Source organism: Sphaerodactylus townsendi, linkage group LG07 (genome assembly GCF_021028975.2).
Source record: "Sphaerodactylus townsendi isolate TG3544 linkage group LG07, MPM_Stown_v2.3, whole genome shotgun sequence".
Taxonomy (NCBI): domain Eukaryota; kingdom Metazoa; phylum Chordata; class Lepidosauria; order Squamata; family Sphaerodactylidae; genus Sphaerodactylus; species Sphaerodactylus townsendi.
Window position 1 is genome coordinate 23053825 of NC_059431.1, and position 15235 is coordinate 23069059.

General features: G+C 41.1%; 1 protein-coding gene across 4 annotated transcripts in view; it reads right to left on the minus strand.

Moving 5' to 3' along the window:
- Positions 1-7215: 7215 nt before the first annotated feature.
- The window catches only part of FYB1 (FYN binding protein 1), a 70500-nt gene continuing 62480 nt past the window's right edge, over positions 7216-15235 (minus strand). For all 4 annotated transcript variants that reach the window (XM_048504717.1, XM_048504716.1, XM_048504715.1 and 1 more), the window contains 3 exons: positions 12036-12069; positions 10245-10276; positions 7216-10101 (listed from right to left, as the gene is read on the minus strand). In XM_048504717.1, the coding sequence (XP_048360674.1) occupies positions 10079-10101; positions 10245-10276; positions 12036-12069 (89 nt within the window). In that variant the 3' untranslated portion in view covers positions 7216-10078. The remainder of the gene's footprint in view (positions 10102-10244; positions 10277-12035; positions 12070-15235) is intronic.

Genomic DNA, 15235 nt, shown 5'->3' on the forward strand with positions numbered 1-15235 from the left:
TGGGAGGCGGGCAAATAGAAAGGAGTCCTTATTTTCATTTGTTGAAGGCGATCCGGAGGTGGGTCAAAGGTGTTTCCTTGCTGTGGTGACTTCATGGATAGCTTGAGGCTCCCTCCTTGGACTCTTAATTGATGAAGACAGTCACAAGACCTGCACCCTTTGTGATGGTTCACCAGTCTTTGCAGGAAAGGGACATTACACGAAAGGAAATAAATGCCATTAAGAATCTCAGCTCAGATTCAGAAATCATCATACTTCCAGCAGACAAGGGGAATGCGACAGTAATCATGAAGACTGAACAATATAAAGAAAAAAATCAGAGAACTCTTGGATCCCACAACATATAAAAAACTGAAACAAGATCCAACCAAGAAAATCACTCGCAAAACCATCACATTGATTAAGAGCTCCTCCATTCAACCAGACCACGGCCACACAGCCTGAAAAACCCATCAGAACCAGTTCATGAGTCTCTCTATGTTTTAAATCATAGCAACATTGAAGCAGAGGGTGTAGCTTCCTGTCAGGCCTGGATGCCCTCAACTCTCACGTACATGATGGAGACCATTTAAAAAAAAACATCTAAACATTTATGACTAAATGAACAGAAAATCATATAAAATCAAATTGTGTTTCTTTTATTTTATTGTGGGTAACAGCTTGATATTTGGTAACAAAATATTGGGCACCACAACAACCGCTATTCGTCCTGTTTGAGTTTGAGTACCTGAAATGGGAAAAGAAAATCCTGTCTTCAGCAAAGGATTGCAAAGACATTGATTCTTTCCCTGCCATTTCTCTGTCACAAATGCACATCTCATTGCTCACATGTACCCCTTCACTCTCACACATCTACTCACATGCCATTTTGTCACACGTGTAACTCTCATACACGTTCTGCACTAGTTCCATCTTTCATGCCAGGGCTCATCTCACACAGCTATTTAAACTTTGTACACTGACCAGAATGTGTGTAGTTCTGCAGTTAGAATGTTTGTCTTCTGCAGTTAGAATGTTTGTCAGCCCTCCATAATGAAACAGCTCAGTCCACGGAAAGACTTTTCATTTGAATTAACCAAAATCAAAATGATTACAGCCACAAACTACAAAGGTTCCAAACACTTCAGGAAAGTATTCTCCCACACGAACCTTAAGATCTGTGAGTGGGCTTCAGAAGGAATGTTTTACAAGATTTTCTGCATTGTTTGCCTTGGGGGACAATTACCCGGCTCTGACAATCAGTGCATGAGATCTTGATTCTCTGATGGCATCCATGGGACCTCTACTCCGTGGCTATCAGTAGAATCTTCCATTGCAGCATAGCTCATGTATGCAGGATTATAGCTTAAATTGTTACCTTATACAACAAATGGCTATTTGGGTTTTTTAAAAAATAATAAAATAAAAGTTGTGTGACGGTAGTCTGCTATGTATACTGTGCAAAACAAAGCATTTAAAACATATTGAAACTACCAAATTCATTCCACAACTTTCAAGAATAGTGGTTTGTGCAAAGTTTCACACTTCTAAAAGTGTGGTTTTACTCTGAACAGTGACTGGTTTTTCTTTGAAAAACATCTATCTGCTTCCTGTTTACACACAGAATATTTTTTGCCTGAGTATAGTAATGGAACTGTTTTCATGCTTGTTAATACATAGTGTCACAGCAGCTAAAATTCACAAACATTAGTTTCTTCAGAAAACTGAAGGCTGTTTGAAAAAAGAAATCAGTGCCAGGGCCAACTGTAGCTAAGCCTCCCCCAACTCAAACCTTTATTTATATTTGTTTACTTAATTTTATTTGTTTCATTTATACCCTGCCTTACTCCCCAACGGGGACCTAAAAGAGCTTATATCATGATCTTCTCTATGTTAACCTCTGAAAAAAAACCTGCAAGGCAGGTCTAGTTGAGAGTGTGTAACACTCAACAAATTCCCATGGCAGGGTAAGGATTTGAACCTAGTCCAGCGATGGCGAACCTTTTCGAGACCGAGTGCCCAAATTGCAACCCAAAATCCACTTATTTATCACAAAGTGCCAACACAGTAATTTAACCTGAATACTGAGGTTTTTGTTTAGAAAAAAACAGTTGGCTCCGAGGCGTGCGTTACTCAGGAGTAAGCTTGGTGGTAGTCGGTGGCTTTGCTTTGACGCAACCGTGCAACTCTTCCAATGGGTGAATCACGACCCTAGGAGGGTTTACTCAGAAGCAAGCCCCATTGCCAGCAACCGAGCTTACTCCCACATAAAGAATTGCGCTTTAGTTTAACAGCGCTTAATAGGGTTACCTACACTACTTCCCCAAAACTAGGTCTTAGGTTTAATGCTAATAATCGAGCCCAGTGGCCCAGGCCAGCCTAGAGGGGGCACTCTGTTTGTGCGTGCCCACAGAGAGGGCTCTGAGTGCCACCTCTGGCACCCGTGCCATAGGTTCGCCATCACTGACCTAGTCCAACTACTACACCACAGCAGTGGCTTGGTTTACTCTAAACAATTGGCATTTGGAGACAAGGAAGTCATCCCTTCTTGGATCCACATCACTGTTGCTGGGTCAGAGCTCTTACTCGGGGCAACAAAATACCTTGAGCTGGTCACTGCTTTTTTTTTACTCACCCACTTTTATTTGAGGGTAAACAGATTTTGCAGGTAGGTTTGTAAAATTTCCAAAACCTGCAAAACCCATTTGACCAGTGATGGTTCAGGATGCATGCCAATGAACCTTAAAAGAAGACACATTAAGTTTTTTCTTTTGTACAGCAAGCCCAGTGTTTCTTTAATAATTTTGAGCAAACTGAACACTGACTCAGTTCACATCTCCATGCTTCCAACTGGCTAACTGATTTTTAATTTTTTTAAAAATGCTTACAGGTTTATCTGATCTAATACTTGTTTGGCCCATCATCATCATCATCATCATCATCATCATCATCATCATCATCATCATCATCATCATCATCATCATCATCATCATCATCATCATCATCATCATCATCATCATCATCATCATCAAATTCTGAATTCTTACAGAGTTAAAAAGCTGTTCACAGGTAAGGGAGGAAATGAATTCATGCTATCAGAGCTCCCCATCAATTAGCACAGAGCACAGCAATTTTCTGCCTATAAATGTGCTGAATCAAGCACAACATAATGGAGAAAATTGAATATATGAGTGTGAAACCTCTTTCTGTGGGTTCTGTGGGGCAATACTTGGAAGGAGTTGCAAAGAACTAAATTTAAAACAAAACAGTTTACTTCTCTTAACAATTAACACTTTTAAAACATTTAATATTTACACTTTACAGTCCTGTTAAGTTTGCATTTTCAAGTCCTTATATTTACAGTCTACTGATATTGCCAAGTCCAATTCTTCTTTGCTGGTGGTTGGTTTTGGAAGACTTCAGAGGCTTGGTGAATGGGATTCAAGATGATGAAGGTTCCCAGAAAACTCTCACCATTTACATACACAAAAACCCTTAAACAAGGCGTTAAGGGCTTAATAAAATCAATCAAGGTCCCAGTCTGGTAGCCTTGCTTCTTCCAACCTCATGAGTTCTGCAGCATTCTTGCTGCTTTGAGTCTCCACCCCTTACTGGGTCAACCCATTCTGAGCATGGGGGTTACAAGTGCACTCTCACAGCAGCTCCATCCCCTAAGTATTTACCTTTTGGGATACTTTTACAGTGGGACAAAACAAATATGTGTACATGGAAAAATGAAGCCTCTCTTTACAACGCAGTCCTAAGAAGAGTAACTCCAGTACGAACCTATTCATTTCAATGGGCTCAGACTGGAGTAATTCTGCATAGAGTTGCACTGTTGATCCACTTAAACTCACTTTAAAAACTCACTTAAATTGTTGGCCTCCAGCTATTTTGATTGATTTATGTATGTACAGATGGGGTTCAAAATCTAGCAACACAGCAAAGGTGGGGAGGGGCAGATATTGTTGTTGTTGTTGTTGTTGTTGTTGTTGTTAATTAAACTTGGTATACCACCCACCCCTGAAGGGTTCTGGGCAGTGTGCAGATAAAAGCCCAAATAATCAATACAAGATAAAACCAATGCACAGTTTTAACACAAAAACACAATTTCAAATTAAATACATTAAAAATTCCAAGATCTGCATCAAAAAGCCCAGCTTGAAGTGGTGCCTGAGAACTCTTAATCCCCCCTCTAGAGGAGGGGACCAGCATAAACAGCCAATTAGATGGTACGGGGAGGGGGTTAGCAGAGGAGGCAACAGTACAGCCAATTGGTTTACGCACTAAAGTTCAGCTGAAGAGAAAGCTGACTTGTGAGGGTCCAACTCTACCCTAACCTCAATTTCCAGTACAACACTTTGCGTTCTTACTTCTAAGTAAGTCCCATGAAACGTAATTTTGCCTGTTGCACAAAACAACATTAAGACTCTAAGATTAACCATTAACCGTTTGGTGAATGATAGGGTCAGAAGAACAATTATTCTTGGACAGCCCATGTCAAAACGGCATCAGTAAAAGCCACTCCAACTGTAAACGCTTTAGTGAATTTCTTTTACACCAAAGGACACCAATACATTCCAGCAGTAATCAAGGCATTCAATGCAAAAGTAGTTCCGCAGCTACTCTATGGCTTTCCAGTCCTTTTCTTAGCCCAAAACACCAGTCTAATCACTCTACACTCTAAATTTCTGCATAGGATTATGGGTTTCCCCAACTGCGTGTCTTATGCAGCCTTACGCATTGAACTAGGCCTATGTTCCTTAACTACCTTGGCTTGGATTAGAGCAACTATATACTGGTTAAAAATCCACCATCATTCAAAGCCAGGCAGTTTCACATGCTTACTGCTCTCTGAACTTAACACTTCAAACTGGCATGATAAAATAGTTGATAAGATTACAGAAATTGGCATATCTATGGATGAAATATCAATGTTATCTTATTTAGAGGCAAAAAAATTGTTAAAAGAAAAATTCCTTGAATGGGATTATCAAAGATCTTTAATAGCAGCAAATTCAACTTGCTCACCTCTAAATCAACCAGCCCTCACTATCTCTGTTAAGACTTATAACTTGCTATGACACAGTTGTCACTAATTATAACAGATCCTTGTTTTCTATGAAGTCTATGATACTTGGGAGGTTTTTTGAAGCACAAGTTTAAAATAGTTTTGCCTGTTTGGGGAGGATTTAAAAGTTAGGTTAGCAAAGTTTCACAACAGGAATGTGCAGTGACGGAGCGAGAGGAAACTGCGCCCGAGACACGACCAGCCTGCGTGCCCCCACCCTGCCCCCAGCCCACCTCGATCCGCCCCACCCCCACCCCACCCTTGGCAGCGGGGTCCGGGGGCAATTTTCCCGCCCCCGTGTGGTTTGCGGCAGAATAGCAGAATTGAGGAATTTGAGATGATTATGTCCAAGAGACATATTGTGATTCCAAAAGTATCAAGGTGGACAGTGATACACAGGATTTTACATCCCAAGAAAGACAAGTAGAGTTACACAGCAAGTACAGAGGCTTGAGTTTAGCACTTTCCAAAGTAATCTAGTCTTACCATGGCATGGATCAGCATTATCAAGTACATAAAAGGCATCAATTTATGGTAATGCATATTGGGTCAGATGTCCCTGGGCTGCGGAAAATCGCCCCCACACCCCTCCTCCTCCCCCCTCCCCAGGTGAGATGGCCTGGTGCAAAAAAAATTGGTCATGGTAGGGGAAGGCAGCTGCCCATATGGGGGAGCCCTCCAGAAAACTCACTGGGCTACATTTTCCCTAGATATGCTTCTGATGTTTGTCATCTCACCCACCTATTTTCAAGTAACAGAATGCGGTTCAGCCTTGCTTCCAAGATTCCTGAGACCAATAGGAATAAACCCAATAGAAAGTAAGAAGCATTACACCTTCAAGGCCATCAGCCTTGCCAGCCACTGTCTCCATCTTGTCTGATTTCAGCTTATTTTTCCTCATTCCTCAACAGGTAGGGCTGGATCTAGGAAGGGCAGGTGCCCCAGGCAGTGGGCAGAGAGGGGACAGTGCCAGGAGGTGGGGAGGCTCAACTCCCCAGAAGAGATGGCTTGTTCTGCAGCGCACATCCCTTCCTGCACTAGGCTTGTAGGGGTGAGCCCACGAACCCAGCAGAACCGCAGATAGAGCGCGTGGAATGCCTGTGCCAGCTGCGGCCTTCTGGGCTCACACGCTCCCCCACCCCCTGGTCCCCCGTGAGTCACAGGTCATGAACTACCTGACTCACGGTCACCAGGTGTCCCAGACAAAGGGACAAAGGGGCTCTTGCCCCCAGGTATGGATTAGACCCAGACGCGGACGCTTCCTCCTGCACGTAGCAGCCCCATGAGATCATGCATCACATGACGATCTCCCGCTCTCCCGCTTTCCTGCCTATTCACCTCCCCTACACGCCCCCAGAGAAACCCTAATAAAAGGTGCCAGGGACTAGCACACAGCAGAGCTGCCAGGTTCACGGACCGCGCTTCCTGCTGCTGGCTCTCTCCACCGGATGATATCACCGCGTCTCGCCTCTTCCTTGCGACCCCCGCGGGCCGACTTCAAGGCTGCTGCTAGGAGGTGGGGGAAGCGCAATTGGATGGAGGGGATGGCTTGTTCTGCAGGGTGTTCCACCCTTCCCCAGCTGTGCTGCTGCTAAGAGGTAGAGGAGGCTTAGTTGCCCAGGAGAGATGGCTCATTCTGCATGTGTGCTCCATTCCCCTGATTAGACTGCCACAAACAGACTTACACCCTAATTGATAGGCTAGGCCTTCCCCAAAGAGTCTGATTTTACATCTTGGGAAAGTGTGTGTGTGTGTGTGTGTGTGTGTGTGTGTGTGTGTGTGTGTGTGTGTGTTTGACAAGAATGCCTCATCAATCAATGTCCTCCAAAACACCCTCTAATTTATAACAGCCTCGCTCAGGTCATGTAAACTGAGGACTGTGACTTCCTTCATTATGTTAATCCATCTCATGGGGGGGGGGTCTTCATATCTTCAGTGTTTCTTAGCATTCTTGTCTTCTCCAGTGAATCTTTTTCCAGTGACTTTCAGCCCCTTCTGGAAACGTTTTAAATAAATAAAGTTCCCATCTGGTCTCCACTGACTAGTATATCACACCTTTTCTCTTTTGATGCTGTACATGGTAGAAGAATGAAAATAGTAAGGACACATATCTAGGAGTAAAGAAATCTGTAGGCAGGTTGCTAAAGATTAGAAAATCGATAAGATCTTTAATGTTTCCCAGATCATAACACACTTGAGGGAAAAATCTATTTAGAATAAAAACGCAGAATTCCTAAAAACTGTTGCATAACAATGTGCTTATTATAGGTTAGAACTAATATCTCAGAATACAGTGTATGAAATGAAAAGCTTCTTTTACAATATATACATTACATTCATGATTGTTTAATTAAAAACAAGACAATTGAAAATAAACTTTTATCAATTGATTGCCATTATACCATTATTTAAATTCTGCAAAACAATTTTCTCAGTTATGTGTCACACATTCCTTGATCCCATCAGGGTCTTCTATGCACATACTACTAGACAGAGAACTATTATACTTGCAAGCGAGTTCTGAATGTGTATCAGGTATAGCAGCTACAGCTGTGTATGAATAGAAATCTGGTCATGAACACACATGAACACATGAAAACGCCTTAGATTGACGTAGACCATTGGTTCAGCAAGGTCAGTATTGTGAACTCAAGACTGGCAGCAATTCTCCATGACCTCAGGTAGAGGTGCTTCACATTACCTTCTTCTTGACCGCTTTTAAAGGAAGTCTTCAACATTAATGTCACCACAAGAAAGCTGTTGTTATCAGCTAAATATACTTTAATTGAATGGGAATCATCCCTGCAAAGTACCAAACAATACGCACACAGATTTTATGCAAGGACAATCTAAAGCAATGATGAAAACTGTTTTGCATGCTTTACAATATATCTAGGCAGGGAGAAAATCCTAGATATTCTATTTTAAAGTTCCTTCAGTTAAGACAGCCACATGCTAACTTTCCCAAGGACATCTGAAATTTTAAATAGAAAACAGGTCACTTCAAATATTGCTTCTGGGTCCTTAATTTAGAGAAAATCCAATTTATATTAGTTCAGGATCTGATTATTCTTCTGTATGCATGCAAAGCAGCATCATGGATATCAGGATCTCTAGGAATGGTAGTTCTTCAGGGGCCCTAAGACCCAACTGTTCGGGGAAACTACCAGCAATGTCACTAACATCCGTAATTCCATGGGTTGCACTACAAATCTCAACAACTTGTGATGCTTACATAGGATTTGTTTTGAATATTATTCTCTCCCCCCCCCCCCCAGTTCTTCTACAGTGGATTTTACTTTGAGCCAGAGAAAAACCTCTCTTTTGCATTTGATAATTAGTTGACATAATTATTAAGTTATTTGTCTCCCCCATTCCCCAGAATGCTGTTATGTAAGCATTTTAGGAACTCTGAGAAATTTCCATATCCTGGAAATGAAAGAGAAGTAGCAACAACAGGTGCCACCAGACAAGAGGATTGGAGGAAACACAAACTGGGGCTGGCAAACTGGTCCCAACCTGAATCAAGCTTGGTAGAAGTCTCCTAACCCTAGAAACTACATTTCCCAGCAGTCTTTTGAGTCCCCCAATGTGGCTGCTGTTTAAGTAAGGTGGCTGTCAGCTGCTGAGGCATGTAGTAGCTTAGAAAAGCTAGTAGTGCAAAGTCAAGCTGGGGCCATAGGGCACAGGAAAGAAATAATATCAAGGGGAGGGGGGGGGGCAAAGGTCAGCTCCATGGCAAGGAAGTTCAAGGGCAGGCATTAGCATGGTAGAGAACTGGGGATCATACAGTTGTCCAGAGCAAAGAAATGAAAACAGCCAGAGATCAGGATGGTCTTTGGCACAGTTTTCATGCCACAAAGGCTAAATGACATAGTCTGGAGTCAGCAGCTTTACACTTCCTGGTTACATCTGACTGGACCTCCCAGGCAGCTTGTTCTTGCAGCGGAAGGCCATCTCTGCTTCCTCTGCTAGCCATCTTGGGGCTGCAGAGGAGGTTGAACAGACACTTTCCTAGCTCTGAGGGGTGGGGCAGACAGAGCAAGGCTCTGGAACTACTGGTCCAAGATTTGGGGTTGGAGCACCAACAACACCTGAGCATTATGACCAGTTTTTTCTCATAGGCACTGACAATGATTGGTTAATAGGGCTACTAATTCCAGGTTTGAAAATACCTGGAGGTTTGAGGGTAGGTCCTGGGAAAGTGGGGTTTACAGAAGGGAGGGACCTTGGTAAGGTATAATGTTGCAACATCCACCTTCGAAAGCAGCCTTGTTTTAAAATAAACAAAGAAGCAATTTATGTAGTCTGGAGTTGGCAACCCTACTAGTTAGGTTTGGAGCAGAAGTGGGCGACATGGCAGGAAGCTTGCAAATCTGGGTATGAGGAGAGGACGTTTCTGGGCCTTCCAATCATGGCAAGATCATCGAGGCACGATTTGAACTAATGCCAGACTGGCTTGTTTTGCATGACATCATTCCAAAATGGCTCTAGGAATGCTTCCCCTTAACTGTGGTAAAAGTACAAGAAAATCCATTGTATGATCAACATTAAGTTTTCTTTTTTAAAAAAAGAAGAAAGAAAACACTAAAAATCTCCTTCAGAATCTAGGATACACCACTGAAGAGTAAATGAACAGATTTGAAGAGGTGAAATGGGGCAAATTTGTATTTGCATGCATTATGCCTCATGCAGTGATCTTGGTATGACAACAGCAATATTACAAATACACAAAAACCTTGCTTTTCAAATTTGAAAGCATACCCTTAGTAAACAGACACAGTTTGCAAAAGGAAAACCAGATGGCTACACAGTGATGTATCCGTTTCCTACTCTGTATTGATTGGTTGGGAAAATGGTTCGGAGGGCACAATCAAGGAAAGCAAGGATAGAGTCCAGAAACCTCTTCGTGCCTTCCCTGGGAGACCTGCTTTGTAGTCTGGAAATGGGGATTAGTAAAGATTCCCCCAGGAATCAACCTGCTGGAGATCCAGAAAGGATGACATTCATGTTGGAAGAAAATCACCATTAATCGTTGTCATAGAGGCAGTCTACAGGAGCAAAAAGAGAAGAAAACATCATTGTCTTTTGAAAACTGTCTACATTCTGTTAATAAAAAAAAACCAAATCTCCAAGGGCTTCAATTTATTTCATGACCAGTTATTACAATTCATTTTTGAAATCTGTAATTTACCTTCAGCGATATCATCGTAAATATCTTCATCACTAAAAATTTGGAGAAGAACAAAACATGTAGTTACTTTCCTATGTATTACTCTAATGCATTACATAACTACTACTATGTACTGTGCGTAATATGTACCATCTACCATATATGTACCATGTACCATGTACATAATATGTACCATAATATGTACCATGTAAGTCGATTTCAAATTTTATTAGTGTCATTAAAAGAATAATTCTTTGTGTGCTTACTTGGGGAAAAGTGCCACTGAGTCCAATAGGATTCACTTCCAAATTAGGACCCTAAACCTGAGCACAGTTACATAATTTAGAACAGGGTTGTCAAACTCATTTATTACAAGGGCTGTTTATTACATAAATGTGACTTGGTCAGGCCAGGCCCGGGGGGAGGGGTAGCTGCCTCGACTGGCATTAGAATGGCATGGGGCAGGGGCTGTACCGGTAAGTCTGCAGCGGGGGGGGGGGGCTGCTTTGAGAGGACATGTCAGACCTGTAAGCCAGCTGAGGAAATCTTCCCCTCGTTCCTGTTCCAGCTTGGTGAACCGGGCTTGTGAGTCCAGATCAGGAGCTGGTGCGGGGTGTTAGGATTGCCTCAGCTGGCTCACACATCTGATTCTCCCTCAAGGGGCTGGATGCAGCCCCTAGGTGCATGTTTGACCCCCCAGGTTTAGAAGCACTTTAAATATTGGAAAGGATATTTCTGAAGAGAAAGCATGTGAAGAGTAAGAGATTGGGCACAAACCAGTGGTAGGATTCAAATAATTTAACCACCGGTTCCAGTTGTGGGATTCAAATAATTTCACAACTGGTTGTTTACAAGCACCATTTTAACAACCGGTTCTTTCGAAGTGGTGCGAAGCTGCTGAATCCCACCACTGGCACAAACCACTGACAAGCTGTCCTAAGTTGATTTTGTTGGAGAGCAGCTGCCCAGAAATAAAGCCCATGTTTTTGCACAGTTAGAGGACATTTAAGTGCCAGATAGATTATGCCTATTATCATTAAATGCATGGATGCTGTTCATGAAGATTAGCCATGGATCTTAGCACTTGAATTTGAGATGAATCCAAAAAACATGTTATTAAATATTGCAAGTAATATTCCAAAATATGTAACAAATTATTTAAGTACATGGTGATGGTGCCAAGAGTAATATATGCAGCAAAATGGAAGGCAGAGAAATATCTGGACTTGAATGGATGGATGGGTAAACTGAATACAGAGTAATGACAGAGTTAATATTTTTCATACATAATAGTTCAATCTCAGAATTTTAAGATAAATGGAATGTCTTTTTAAAAAAATTATATAGCTGAAAATTAATAATAGAGTTAAATAAGGTTAAACCAAAATAGAAGAAGAAAGATCTAGGCAATGTATGTATTATAACAAACATGTTATTAGATATGCAGATATATTGAAAAGACAGAGTAATAGAATCTAAAAACTGTACTTTTAGGCAATCAGCTATATGAATATGAAAATTTATGTTTTATGTATATGTCTCTGTTTATTATGTGTATAACAAAATTTTAAAATTAAAAAAAAATACTTGTCATGGTCAACCATTTCCTTGTCAAAAGAGATTTTTAAAAATACACTTGGCTTTGGAGAAATGTATTTGTTTACATGAATTACAAAACAGATTCTTAAAATGCATTTCATAGGGAAAAAGAATCATTTGTTGATCAAGCTTCAAAGACAGTAACTGTTGTTTCAAGAAAATAACCTGAAATATAAGAAGCTTCAAGATTTTGTTTTTAAAAGTAGCACTTACTCATCAACTAAGCAGCTTCTGAGAACATAGCCATCTGTAAAATGAAATACATACATATTTATATTCAGCTTTAGTTGCTACATTTCTTCTCAGAGAGAACCATGAGATGGAAAGAAGGAACAGACCATATAATCCCCAAATGACATGTTTTGATGTAATCCTATGAAATTTATTGGAATTTGGCAGGAATCAAGGCCATGAATGTTGATCTGTGTAAGGCGTATACATTTTTTTTGTGCACAAATCTAAGTTACATCTTTCTAAATCCGTCAATGACCTTAAAAGGAGGCAACTCTTTTTAGGACAGCACTTTACGTTGAGTAAAAACCAGTTGATGCCTCATCCCCATGTACTAGGAATTTTATTTCTTTTCTTTTTTTACTGCTATACCTAGAAATCAGATGAAGGTCCATTGCATATGTGCATGCTACATTGTCACAAGAAGTGTGGTCCTACACAGTAATAGCCTTTCTAGCTTGTTGACTCCAATGGACTTGGAACAGTGTAATTTTTTGTAGGCTTGCACTGGAAATGACTCAGTTTTATACATGAACTTTATCATCATGAACGTGAAAGCAAAATATGTGCCGCTGACTCTTCGATGGCTCATTCACAGGTGTAAATGGAGGAAAAATGGGCCCGTAAATTAGATCTGCTGACACAATCTTTACCAGACATGGCGATTCTTCTAAGGAGAGTCACCAGCAGCTTTGTTGAAAATTTGGTGCTTCTATCTTAAAAAACAGCCCCCAAGTCCTGTAAAGATTCCCCATAGCCTATAACAGTGGTGGCAAACCTTTGGCACTCCAGATGTTATGGACTACAGGTCATCAAGCCTCTCGCCAGCATGGCCAATTAATACATGCTGGCGAAACTGATGGGCAGTTCAGTCCATAACATCTGGAGTGCCAAAGGTTCACCACCACGGGCCTATAATGAAGCCAAAATTTTAAAGCCCTGAGGAACCCAGCATGAATACACTGAAGTTTTTTTTTCTTTTTAAAGGGTTCACTTCCTTTTTTCCTGCTGTAGCTGGCGTTCTTGAAATGATCCCCAAAAATGTGGGATCATCATATGGGATAGGACACCATAGTGTAGTGACATTATATAAAAATTACAGTGAAAGCATACACAACCTGTGTACAGTGCTCACTTGATTTTGATTTATACTTGCACGGAGTAATTCCCATGTTTCATTCAACTCATATACAGATGACTGTGTGATTGAATTTGAACATTTATTCAAAACCTGGTCTCCATTTTCATTTGCAAACCAAACAGGTGTTAGTTCTTACTTACAAACAGATGTACATGCAAAATAAATGTGCATTCACTGAGCGTATATCCAGTGCCAATGTCACCACTACTTTTACTCATAAATAAAATCTGGGTTTGATGTTCAAATTCTAGAACGGCTCTTGCCTCTTTGGCAATATTACATTCCACTGAGTTGCCAGAATCAGCAACCTGACTTTTAAATGGACTGTCCTTGTGCATTGTAGCCTCGGTGACTCAGTTTCCCTCCTGAATAAAAGAATAATGAATAACACTTTCCTTTCTTGTAGCAACATTTTTAAAACTGCAAGGCAAACACTCGGAACCTGATCATACAACTCCCTTGGTGGCCTTTGAAATCTGAGTTCCTGTAATTCATTTCAAGACAGGAAGGCTTCCCCTTCAACAAGGGACAATACCACAACTTTACTACAACTCCCCTGGGGAAATGAGCTCATATCTAGTGATTCTATCCCCCTTTCCTGTCTCTCACAAAGATAATTTTTGCCATTAGCAAATCTGTTAGAGCAACTCATCGATTTTCAGTGCCAAGGCCACTCAGCATCATGTTGTTTATAAAGAGTTTTTTGCCTCAAGTCTAAGTTGACAGTTCCCTTAAATACAACCCACATTAACGTTTGTTTGAAATAAAGAAGTCGTTTCAATACCATTAGTAAACAAAGAGCTAAATCTACCAGAAAACGTCGAAATTTTTAGGCCTAATGCCTCCCTGAGCAGAATTCACTGCATTAGATTGATAACCTGAAACCCAAAGATATACACAGGGATCCTGAATCTATTTCTAAGCCTTCATCTAAATTGGGGTTGGCATCCTTCAGGTGGTAGCTGGAGATCTCCTGGGATTACAACTGATCTGCTAACAAGGCCTTTTCTGCATAACACAAACGAAATGTTGTAAGGCATGAAAACAAAATGTTCTCTGCAAGAGTTCCACACAGCTTTTTGCCCCAAACTTTTGGGGAATACTTCATTTTCCCCTCAGACCATTTCTGTTGAGTACAGTTAACTAGTGACTTTTTTCCTGGAACCATTTGCCAAACTCCTCCTTGCTGTGTAGAGTTCAGGAAATGTTCTATTTCTCCCGTCCGATCAGAAGCTCTCACTTTTGTTTCTCTTTCACTCGTACTTCTCTTAGGATACCAAACAAAGAAACAAAAAATTAGTTGCCAGAGAGCTGGAGAGAAATGGAATATTCACAATATCACATATGGTGACTGTTGCCTACCCTGTGTCAGGTTACCTGTTTGGTTTTTTTTCCTCCTAATGACAAATCGCTTCAACAGGAGTCACTTAGATCAAGAAAAGGTGAAAGGGTACATATAGGAAGAAAGTTGATTCCTTTAAAATGTGGAGTTGGAGGAGAGTTTTACGGATACCGTGGACCACCAGAAAGACAAGTCAATGGGTTCTAGATCAGGGGTCTGCAACTTGCGGCTCTCCAGATGTTCATGGACTACAATTCCCATCAGCCCCTGCCAGCATGGCCAATTGGCCATGCTGGCAGGGGCTGATGGTAATTGTAGTCCATGAACATCTGGAGAGCCACAGGTTGCAGACCCCTGTTATAGATCAAATCAAGTCTTGACTCTTCCTAAAAGTGAAAATGACTACACTGGGGCTATCGTCCTTTGGTCACATCACGAGAAGGCAAGAGTTACCAGAAAAGATAGTAATGCTACAAAAAACTGAAGGCAGCAGCCAGCAGGATAAGAGGAAGACCCAGCATGAGATGGATAAATTCAATTAAAGAAGCCAAGGCCTTCAGTTTACAAGACCAGAGTAAGGTTGTTAACAACAGGACATTTTGGAAGTAATTAATAGGGCTGCCATAAGTTGGAGGCGATTTGATGGTACTTTAACTCATGCAAAATTTTGTAAGTAAATATCTCCAAGTTCTGCATAGA